General features: G+C 38.7%; 1 protein-coding gene across 3 annotated transcripts in view; it reads left to right on the top strand.

Moving 5' to 3' along the window:
* Positions 1 to 11,994, top strand: part of ahcyl1 (adenosylhomocysteinase-like 1) — a 31,168-nt gene that overhangs the window by 12,171 nt on the left and 7,003 nt on the right. For 2 of the 3 annotated variants that reach the window (XM_061903573.1, XM_061903574.1), the window contains exons 2-5: positions 4,915 to 5,029; positions 5,317 to 5,460; positions 8,186 to 8,286; positions 8,381 to 8,483. In XM_061903573.1, coding sequence (XP_061759557.1) covers positions 4,915 to 5,029; positions 5,317 to 5,460; positions 8,186 to 8,286; positions 8,381 to 8,483 — 463 coding nt within the window. Of the gene's footprint in view, positions 1 to 1,204; positions 1,375 to 4,914; positions 5,030 to 5,316; positions 5,461 to 8,185; positions 8,287 to 8,380; positions 8,484 to 11,994 lie in introns of all 3 variants that reach the window. The other variant, XM_061903575.1, reaches the window with a different exon arrangement.

Raw genomic sequence — 11,994 nt, 5'->3', positions numbered from 1 at the left:
TGACAATTTCAACACATTAGTTATTTTTTATTTGTTATTATTAGTTTCACATTTGAGTTTGACCTGAGATGTTCCACTGTCTTGGTATTTTGTTAAGCCACTTGAAAATACTATTATTTTTTTACCATATAGCAAGTTTAAATATACGGTAGGTATGTCCTCATGTATTGTAAATGAAATCCAAATATGCTAATATTTACGCTGGTGCCTGACACAATGTTTGTACTTAGGTCAACATTTTTGACTTCAAAGCCTCCTATTAGACATATTGTGGAACTACAGTGAGAATAAATGTCTGTCTGATTATATTAGTCACACAATGCTCAGATCTAAACGTGTTTAGGGTTGCGGGGTCACTTAACCACTGCCCCCTGTCACAATACAGTATAGAACCGACTGAGAGTTGTCTTCTGGCCCTCAGGTACCAGCTGCTGATGTAACAAGATACTATAGTACAGGAAAGTGGGTCACAATAAGTCACGTCGGCAGCCTCCAAACAAGTAAAGTACTGTGTGGGACCTACAGTATATTTGACTGAAAGTCACTATAAGATGAGAAATGTAACACATTTTTGTTGACTACTGTCATCCTATTTTTCCTGTGTAACTGTTATTTAAAGTGTTCACTACTGCTACCTTTTACTATTTGAGATGACTTCATATATACAGTGTAAGGTCAGTTGTGCAGGAGGGATTGTTTTTTCACAACAGTATGCTATCCACTATGCATGTGTTCATCTAAACAGGCCCTTGGCAGACTGCAGGAAGTCCAGTTATTTAAAGAAGCAGACGGTTAATTTAGGACCGTCTTTTGACTCTGAGGGCGCTGTAGAGCACTAGCGACGTCTGAGTAAGAAAGGAATATCGCCGGATTGACCAATTACAGAGTCGTACCTCAGCTTAAGTCTGTGACCTGGCCTGGTTATTTTAGAGAGAAAGGTTATTTTTAACTGTGAGATGGAACTGGATGTTTATTGATTCAGCCTAAGGCTAATGGAAGCTGCTGTCTGTCAATTCCCTTTTATTGACATGTCTGTGATAAATGGATTTTTGGTAGACCCATTTTTCATTTAAATTTAAATAATATCCTTCCAAAAACACAGACTTTAGCAACTGGTTGCCAAGGGCAGGCACTGAGAGTGAAAGGAAGAGAGGTCACACTGAATCAACCTGTCCTCGCTTTCTCTCTCGCTCTCTCCCTCCAGGTTGGCCATTAGAAATCAGGATAATAGGTGGGAACCTCCCCCTGGCTCTGCCTGGGAGTGTTCTGGGGTAATAGCATCCGGGACACCTAGTACCATCAAACAGAGGACACACACACAGGCACAGAGAACAGGCAGTGATGGCACACATACATGTGCACGGGAGAGAAAGGGTGAGTCACCACTAATACATCACTACTCAGACACATTTATTCTTAAAAAGCACAGAAATGATGAAGGATTTGTTCATTAAAAAAAATTATTATTTTTCTTCCTGATCAAGGTTATCCATATTGCATGGGTCACCCTGAGGGAGTTTTGAAAGAAAATGCATACTGGAGTACCACTGAGTAATCCATCATAAATCAGAAAAAAAGACAAGGAGAAAGTAGAGTAATGTACAAAATCCTGGGCTGAATCCCCTGGAGTCCAAAGTGATGTGAAGCTTACATAGCTCAGTGTGGTTTAAGAAAACAGGAGACATGCTGAGTTCTCTTCTGCTCTTTCTTACAACATTCTTGTCTTGCTTATGAGTGCCGGAAACAAGATTGTGCTTTTAGTAGGTTACAAGTGTGTTTTCTTTTGCAACCAGTTTTATTATCATACAAACGTACCCATACAGTGCAGATAGTTATGTATTTTCCACATAGTTATTTTTAATGCTACATTTTATGTCATGATTTGTTTTAGGTGCAGGTCAGTACACCTCATTGATGTCCACCAGGCATTTATTTATATGCTCCCGGATTTATCGTCTGTGTGATGTGTGTTGTGTCAACTCTTCTGGGAGCCATGTTAGTTTTGAGTCCAAACACATTCTATGGACAGATAAAATAGGAGATGAAGGAAATTTGACAGCATTCCACAGTGAATGAAAACGTCCCTGAGGTCTAGTGGACCTATCTGCAACGGAACACACTTATGGTCACATGTTTTATGAGTCAAATAAATTAGAAACTGTCATTTGATGTATTTTTTTCATACTAAATATGTACAAAACCTGCCTAACTATATTATTAAAAGCTTGCACTGCTTGTATCCATAACATCAATTTGAAGTCTTGACTTTAAAGGCTCTTGTTTTTAAAAACGGTATGGACCGAATAATCAATTCACCAATTACCTAATAGATTGTTAAGAAGGTTGTTTAAATTGTTTATTAAGCTCATCTTAAAACAATTAAGGCAATATGGATAACACTACAGTTCTCCATTTTTATGAGATGCTGTTTGTTGTAGGTGATGTTGGTCTCTAAAGAATTGGGCTCCATCCATGCAAAACTGCACTATGTCACAACTCCCAGGCTGCATTATTATGCTCAATAAAACACGGGCATCGAAATAGGAGTTCAGCACATTTAGACAAAAAGGTTCTCCAAGTCCATCAAAATTATTTTTGGGAAAAAATAAGAACTAGTTGATAAATTTATTTGGTATTCACTCGGTGATCAATCAAGGAAATGTAAGTAAAACCTCATCTAGACTGTAGTACTTTAACTTGTGAGCTTAATTGGTTCTATGACAGAACTCTTAACTAAAAACACTCATATCAGTGTTGCCAATTGAAATGAATTAAAGGTGCTTGGTCACCCCAAAACAACACAATTTTAACATGTAACATGTCTTTTAAAAAAAAACAAAAAACTTTGAGTTAAGAAATAATAAATAAAAACAATACAATAGAACAGTGGTTCTCAGGCCTTATTCAACAAGTACCACCAGAGAAAACACTCCAAGTACCACCATGATTACCAAATTTAAAATACAGTAGCGTAGTAAGCCTAAGTATTCAATAAAAACGAGACAGAGGTTATCTACACTCTTAAGTTGTAGATAACTTAATAGGAATTCATTGGGATTTTGAAAAATGTATATTTTCTACATAAACATATTTTTTTCCTCCTGTTTAACGCGAACCTAAAGTATCCCACCTAGATCAGCTAATTCAGTGTAGTCGTAGGTGTTGAAAGTAAAAAAAAAAAACAAGTACTCAGAGCATTTGACTTTTTTGGTGGACTATAGCTGGAAAATGAGGACAAATTCTGATTTTCTTTTCAGCTCCAAGTCCTCATAGTCTAAAGTGTAATAAAAAGAGGAACCTCTCTCATTGCATGGTGACCCCAGATCACTTACTGAAGTTGTCTTTCATATTGATCGTGGTGGGCTGGCTCTTTCATATTTACATTGACCAAATAGAGCACAGTCTACCAAGTCAAATGTATTTTGTGTTGAATAGGGGTGAAACGGTACGTGTATTTGTATTGAACCGTTTCGGTACGGGGGTTTCGGTTTGGTGCGGAGGTGTACCGAACAAGTTTCTACACGGACATATTAAGTAGCGTAAACAATACTCAAAATGCCGGACATTTGAGGCATTTAGGAAACTCTGCCCTGACAGCCCCGCAAAAGAGGACATGTCCGGTGAAAAGAGGACGTATGGTCAGTCTATCCTAGCCCGATCGGTGCTAGCCCCGGATGTGTCCTCTTTGGCTAGCATGCTAGCAGCGAACGGGCTAGGATAGATTGACCATACGTCTTCTTTTCACCGGACATGTCTTCTTTTGCGGGGCTGTCAGGGCAGAGTTTCTTAAATGCCTCAAATGTCCGGCATTTTGAGTTATGGTTGCGTGTATTAACAATGTACGTTGTAGCTGAGATAGGCGCCAGCGCCCCCCGCGACCCCAAAACGGAATAAGCGGTAGAACATGGATGGATGGATGGACGTTCAGGGTTAAGAAGGGGTTAAAAACAAAATAAATTGTGCGCGCAGCATTCATGCGGGAGGGTGCAGAGAACGAGAGAGTTATGATAAACGCGCATGCGTCGCCAGGCTCTGCCTTTTACCCATAGATTTATCAGATTTTATTTTTTATTATCTATAGCAGGGGTGTCAAAAGTGTGCCCCGCAGGCTATTTGCGGCCCACAGCTAATGTTTTAAATACTATTAAAAATACTATTAAAATAAACAAAAATATGCCCACATATGCGGTCCTCTCCAAGGTTTCTCATAGTCATCATTGTCACCGACGTCCCACTGGGTGTGAGTTTTCTTTACCCTTATGTGGGCCCTACCGAGGATTTCGTAGTGGTTTGTGTTGTGTTTTGTGCAGCCCTTTGAGACACTAGTGATTTAGGGCTATATAAATAATCATTGATTGATTGATTGATTGAAGGTTAAATGTAATTTAGAAAAAGTTGCGATGTTGACTAATAAAACAAAGCTGTTTTTTTTTCATTCAAACTGTCATTGCTCAAAACATAATATTAAATCAAAATCAATGTTTTATGAATTATTGACCTATCCAAGGTTCCGATTACTTCACATCAGTGTTGGCCCTGCGATGAGGTGGCGACTTGTCCAGGGTGTACCCTGCCTTCCGCCCGATTGTAGCTGAGATAGGCGCCAGCGCCCCCCGTGACCCCGAAAGGGAATAAGCGGTAGAAAATGGATGGATGGATGGAAATATTCCACTAAGAAAAATATTTTTGGTGGAAGATTTTGCATAATTGGTAAATAAATAACCCCCCCCAAAAATGTTGTTGTTGTTTTCTTACTGTACCAAAAATGAACCGAACCGTGACCTCTAAACCGAGGTACATACCGAGCAGAAATTTTTGTGTACCGTTACACCCCTAGTGTTGAACATACTTGGCCAATAGAGCTAATTCTGATTCTGATTAACAAGCATTTGTGTATAATATGGTTCTTTCTAGATCCAGTTTGCTAACACGGAGGATAAACAAGAATTCAGCAAATACCCAACCAAGGCAGGTCGCCGTTCCTTGTCTCGCTCCATTTCGCAGTCTTCCACAGACAGCTACAGCTCAGGTACAATGCATCTTCAGAATGATCAATGGCTCTGCATGCTAATAAGCCTCATTGTACAGTTTTAAACAGTAGCTAAATATGCAATTGGGAGTCTGAAGGTATACAATTAGGAAGATAGCAGTGTTTCTTCACTGGAGCTCGGTTGAAATGTGTGTATTGTGTGTATCGTGTTTGTAATCCCATGCTGTATACATGCTTTACATTTCACACATTGTACTAATTGAGTCATACACACTTTTTAATCCATCCATCCTCAATGATGACTAATTGTGTTTGCCATTTCCCAGCTGCGTCCTACACAGACAGCTCTGATGATGAAACCTCACCTAGAGACAAAGCGCAGGTCAACACACAGGGCAGCAATGACTTCTGTGTTAAGAACATCAAACAAGCTGAATTTGGGCGACGTGAAATTGAAATTGCTGAGCAAGGTACATCACACTGGTAACATTTAGAATATTTCTAAGATTATTTTTTTTTCTTTTGTTTCCAGGATTTGTAAAACACAGCTTTGACTTTGGTTCGATGTCTTTGAAATTTAATTCCCTCTCTGTGACTGTATGAATGTGAATGGTTGTTTGTTTACAATTTACAAACCCCGTTTCTGTATGAGTTGGGAAATTGTGTTGGATATAAACGGAATACAATGATTTGCAAATCCTTTTCAACCCATATTCAATTGAATGCACTACAAGGACAAGATATTTAATGTTCAAACTCATAAACTTTATTTTTTTTTGTTGCAAATAATAATTAACTTAGAATTTCATGGCTGCAACACGTGCCAAAGTAGTTGGTAAAGGGCATTTTCACCTCTGTGTTACATCACCTTTTCTTTTAACAACACTCAATAAACATTTGGGAACTGAGGAAACTAATTGTTGAAGCTTTGAAAGTGTAATTCTTTGTCATTCTTTTTTTTTGTAGAGCTTCAGTCGTTCAACAGTACGGGGTCTCCGCTGTCGTATTGTACGCTTCATAATGCGCCACACATTTTTTGATAGGAGACAGGTCCGGACTGCAGGCGGGCCAGGAAAGTACCCGCACTCTTTTTTTACGAAGCCACACTGTTGTAACACGTGCTGAATTTGGCTTGGCATTGTCTTGCTGAAATAAGCAGGGGCGTCAATGAAAAATACGGTGCTTAGATGGCAACATATGTTGTTCCAAAACCTGTATGTACCTTTCAGCATTAATGATGCCTTCACAGATGTGTAAGTTACCCATGCCTTGGGCACTAATGCACCCCCATACCATCACAGATGCTGGCTATTGAACTTTGCGTCGATAACAGTCTGGATGGTTCGCTTCCCCTTTGGTCCGGAGGTGACGATGTCGAATATTTCCAAAAACAAATTTGAAATGCGGACTCGTCAGAACACTTTTCCACTTTGCATCAGTCCATCTTAGATGATCTCAGGCCCAGAGAAGCCGGCGACGTTTCTGGATGTTGTTGATAAATGGCTTTCGCTTTGCATAGTGCAGCTTTAACTTGCACTTACAGATGTAGTGACAAACTGTATTTAATGACAGTGGTTTTCCGAAGTGTTCCTGAGCCCATGGGGTGATATCCTTTACACACTGATGTTGGTTTTTGATACAGTGCCGTCTGAGGGATCGAAGGTCACGGTCATTCAATGTTGGTTTCCGGCCATGTCGCTTACGTGGAGTGATTTTTCCAGATTCTCTGAACCTTTTGATGATATTATGGACCGTAGATGTTGAAATCCTTAAATTTCTTGCAATTGCACTTTGAGAAACGTTGTTCTTAAACTGTTCGACTATTTGCTCACTCAGTTGTGGACAAAGGGGTGTACCTCGTCCCATCCTTTCTTGTGAAAGACTGAGCAGTTTTTGGGAAGCTGTTTTTATACCCAATCATGGCACCCACCAGATCCCAATTAGCCTGCACACCTGTGGGATGTTCCAAATAAGTGTTTGATGAGCATTCCTCAACTTTATCAGTATTTATTGCCACCTTTCCCAACTTCTTTGTCACGTGTTGCTGGCATCTAATTCTAAAGTTAATGATTATTTACACAAAAAAAAAAAAAAAGTTTATCAGTTTGAACATCAAATATGTTGTCTTTGTAGCATATTCAACTGAATATGGGCTAACAATTATTTGCAAATCATTGTATTCCGTTTATATTTACATCTAACACAATTTCCCAACTCATATGGAAACAGGGTTTGTACATGGATGGATAGATCTTGATTTTATTGTCTTGCTGCTATATGAATATATTAGTTGAATTAATAGGTTTGCTGTCATTATGTTGATCTTATTAATACATACTTTATTTCCTAATATCACATGGATAGGTACATCTTTTTGATCATTTACAGGAAATGACTTTGTTAAGGCAGCCCCATTGACATATTATATAGTACATTTCAGTACACAGAAATCCATAAAAGCTAATGTCTGTCTAAGATTTTCAAAGTCGGATTTTTTTTTTTAATGTTTTATTGTATTTTCTATTTCTGCTATTTTGATTTTGGATGCCTAATTTTCTTGCAAGGAGGGTTCATCTAGAAATGTGAGCTTATGTGTATGCATACACTTTCTATTACATGTATATTTAGCTGCAAAATCTCCTGTGTTCATCCCCACATATGCAATGTGTATGCAAGGTCAGAAGCTGCAATGATAATAAAGATACAATGAATTTGATTCACATTTTTTCATTTAGCAGGATTTTAAATAACATGGACAATCTCATTCATGTCATTTTAAAGGATTATTTATTGTGCTTATTTAGGATCTTATTGCAGTTTGTGACCAGGATGGAACTTTGTCTGCCTTGTAACTGTTCCTAAATCATTGCCATCCACACAGTGCGTTTGAAAGTTACAAATGTTTAGACCTTGGCGGCAGTCTGCACTCTCTTAAGTGCTCTTGTTTTAGTTTCTTCCCTCAGAGCCTTTGTGGCTCTTTCTGTTGCCTGTGTAAGTAATAACGAGGTTTGAGTGCTTCCACAAACCCAAACCTGGTCAGCAATGCTGTTGACTTTGCTGGTCCACTACTTCTGTCGTCACACCCTTTGAACAAGGTTCTGTTAGGCTACTACAAAACGTTTCATTTGTTCACTCAGTCGGCTGTCCTCTGTGCCCAACCGCCACTTACATGCACTCACTGTGTTTGCTCCCCAGACATGTCAGCGCTTATTTCCTTGAGGAAGAGAGCCCAGGGGGAGAAGCCTCTGGCGGGGGCGAAGGTTGTAGGCTGTACTCATATCACAGCTCAGACGGCAGTATGTCCACACATCCTGTTCACTGCACTCACTTTCTCATGTTACCATCTTTGTCTTGTACGATTTATCAACACACATTTTTGCGGCCTTTCAGGTATTGATTGAGACACTGGTAGCTCTGGGGGCCCAGTGCCGCTGGACAGCCTGCAACATCTACTCCACCCAGAATGAAGTGGCTGCTGCTCTCGCTGAGACAGGTAAGTCCGATTTGAAGTTCTAGGGCCCGAACCCGTTTTCATCAAAGCCCACATCGCAGTTATGGCTGTCTTCAGAGGGCCACTTATAACAATGAATGTGTTAATATACATTTTTAATCACCTCATATTAATACACAGTTGCCTATGTGTTTGATTATTTGATTTTTGTACACACAAATTGACCGATAACTTGCTTTGAAATCCTAAGTCAAGGTGACATGTCAATATTGAAGTATTTATTTGTAATTGACAAACATTGTAATACAGTGTAAAATAATTAGCGGTGCTCAAAACAATCAATTCACATCCTTTATCCAAGATGCGTAAATGTGGGCCTTCCAAATAAAATCTGGCCTTTGTTGTATTCGCGTCAATTTAAGCACTTTTGTTCTCATGCGCCTTTGAGGCTGGAATAATTCTAGCATCATTAGAAGGTTTAATTGAGACACCTGGAAACATCAATTGAGACGGAATAAAATAACCATAATTCTACTCTGAATTAACTACCAAAAATCAAAATGCACATCGTTGTCTTCTGGTTGAGACCATAGTTGAAGGCGACCTCTCTTTTATCGGCGGTTTTCAAACATCTTGGTACTAACGGATGTTCAATGCAATGATATCATCTGGACAGTAATCATTGAACTATTTAATATTTATATATATATATATATATATGTATATATATAAATATATATAGATATTAGGAGTGTGGGAAAAAATCTATTCGAATACGTATCGAATCGTTTACGTTGTGCGATTCAGAATCGATTCTCATTTTTAAAAAAATCGATTTTTTTTTTAATCAATCCAACAAACCACTACACAGCAATACCATAACAATGCAATCCAATTCCAAAACCAAACCTGACCCAGCAACACTCAGAACTGCAATAAACAGAGCAATTGAGAGGAGACAAACACGACACAGAACAAACCAAAAGTAATGAAACAAAAATGAATATTATCAACAACAGTATCAATATTAATTATAATTTCAGCATAGCAGTGATTAAAAATCCCTCACTGACATTATTATTAGACATTTATAAAAATAATAAAAAAGAACAATAGTGTCACAGTGGCTTACATTTGCATCGCATCTCATAAGCTTGACAACACACTGTGTCCAATATTTTCACAAAGATAAAATAAGTCATATTTTTTGTTTGTTTAATAGTTAAAACAAATTTACATTATTGCAATCAGTTGATAAAACATTGTCCTTTACAATTATAAAAGCTTTTTTTTCCAAAAAAATCTACTACTCTGCTAGCATGTCAGCAGACTGGGGTAGATCCTGCTGAAATCCTATGTATTAAATGAATACAGAATCGTTTTGAATCGGAAAAATATCGTTTTTGAATCGAAAATCGAATCAAATTAAAAAAAAATCGATATATTATCGAATCGTGACCCCAAAAATCGATATTGAATTGAATCGTGGGACACCTAAAGATTCACAGCCCTAATATATATATATATCTATATATATATATATAATATATATATATATACTGTAATGTAGCATCTGTTGATTGATTCCATTTATTTTTTGGACAATTAATATTAAAATGGCACTCTCTCATACACAAGCAGACACGCACCCAAGCGAACACACACAAATATCTGTCAATTCCCTCTTACGCGCCTCAGCTTCACAAACATTCGTACTAAACATAACTCTTAACATCACAAATAACATTAGGGCGGTTATAATAACTGATATAAAGTTTCACCCTACTCTGATTACTATTCACATTCGTGTCTGGAAAAAAATATCATATTTTCAATGCATTTCAATGACATTCAGAAGTTTTAGTAAAACTCCATGATCCATTGTTCTCACAAAACCAAGAAAAAAAATTGTCACGGAAAAGTCTGCTTCATTAGACTTAGACTTAGACTTAGACAAACTTTAATGATCCACAAGGGAAATAGTTCAACACAGTAGCTTAGTTACAATGATGGAAAGTGTAAGGATGGAAAGGACAATGCAGGTATAAATAGACAAGGTATAGCAATGTAAAATATAACATATCTGCGTGTATATACAATATATACTTAATATGTGTACAGTATATTATATATACAGATATAATATGTCTATAACATATATACAATATATCCTAAATGCTATGTACACTATCACAGTATATTTGTCAGCCCCAGCATAAAAAAGAGAGTAAGTCCAGCAGAAAATAGAATATAAACATTAACAACAAAGAGAAGTAGCTGACATAGAAGGTGTCAGGTAATAGGCGGATATTATCTGTTGCTGTATGGGGAGTGATTATACAGCTGGGTGGAGTGTGGAATGAAGGAGTTCTTGAATCGCACAGTGCGGGAAGGAAGCTGAAGGAGCCTGTTGGAGTATGAACTACGCTGTCCCTCAATTGTCTGGTGGAGTGGCTGGGCAGGATTGTCCATGATGGCCAGCAGTTTCTTCAGTGTCCTCTTGTCCCTCACTGATACAAACGCCTCCAACTGCGAGCCAATAGTTTGGCCGGCTTTCCGGATCAGTTTATCAATCCGGTTTGAGTCCCTTTTGCTGGTGCTGCTCCCCCAACAAACCACAGCAAAGTGAAGGGCACTGGCCACAACAGACTGATAGAACATCTCCAACAGCTTGCTGCACACATTAAAGGACCTAAGCTTCCTCAGGAATAAGAGTCTGCTCATTCCCTTCTTGTAAACAGCATTGCAGTTGTCCTTCCAGTCCAGTCTGCTGTTCAAATGAACTCTGAATTAGTAATGAATAACAATAATAATAATGGATTACATTTATATAGCGCTTTTCAAGACACTCAAAGCGCTTCACATAGAAGTGAGAAGTTACAATTTTCCCTCCAATTTTTCATGTGTGTGCGCAAACGCCAAAACTCCTTGAGCATTCAATGGCGCACATGTGAGCGACGGCAGACGTGTACACTGTTATGCGCTTATCTTTTTATTCGATTTTGTGTGCGGCCTAGATTTGCCGTGCGCAGAGGACGCGCGAGCAGTGTGCAATTGCACAGGCGCGTACATTGGAGGGAACGTTGGTGAGAACCAATCATTCATTCACACCTGGTGGAGATAAGCTACTTTCGTAGCCACAGCTGCCCTGGGGTAGACAGATGGAAGTGTGGCTGCCAGTTAACGCCAACGGCACCTCTGACCACCACCTGTCATTCATCATTCATTCACCAGTGTGAGCGGCACTGGGGGCAAGGGTGAAGTGTCCTGCCCAAGGACACAACGGCAGCGATTTGGATGGTAAGAAGCGGGGAGTGAACATGCAACCCTCAGGTTTCTGGCATGGCCACTCTACCCACTACCCCACTAATCAAGTGCATCGTGGTAATAATGTGCGCTACAAAAAATAAGTCAGAAAGACAAACGTGCTAATAAATTATCTTTCTTTGGAAAGAAAAGCAGATTTTTTTTCATCATTGCACACAAAGTTTGTCACTGAACAGAATGTTTTTGATTGGAAAAATGTTTACTACATAATAGGGCTGCGAATCCT

The sequence above is a fragment of the Nerophis ophidion genome, linkage group LG06 (genome assembly GCF_033978795.1).
Source record: "Nerophis ophidion isolate RoL-2023_Sa linkage group LG06, RoL_Noph_v1.0, whole genome shotgun sequence".
Lineage (NCBI taxonomy): Eukaryota > Metazoa > Chordata > Actinopteri > Syngnathiformes > Syngnathidae > Nerophis > Nerophis ophidion.
This window is presented reverse-complemented; position numbering and strand designations above follow the sequence as displayed.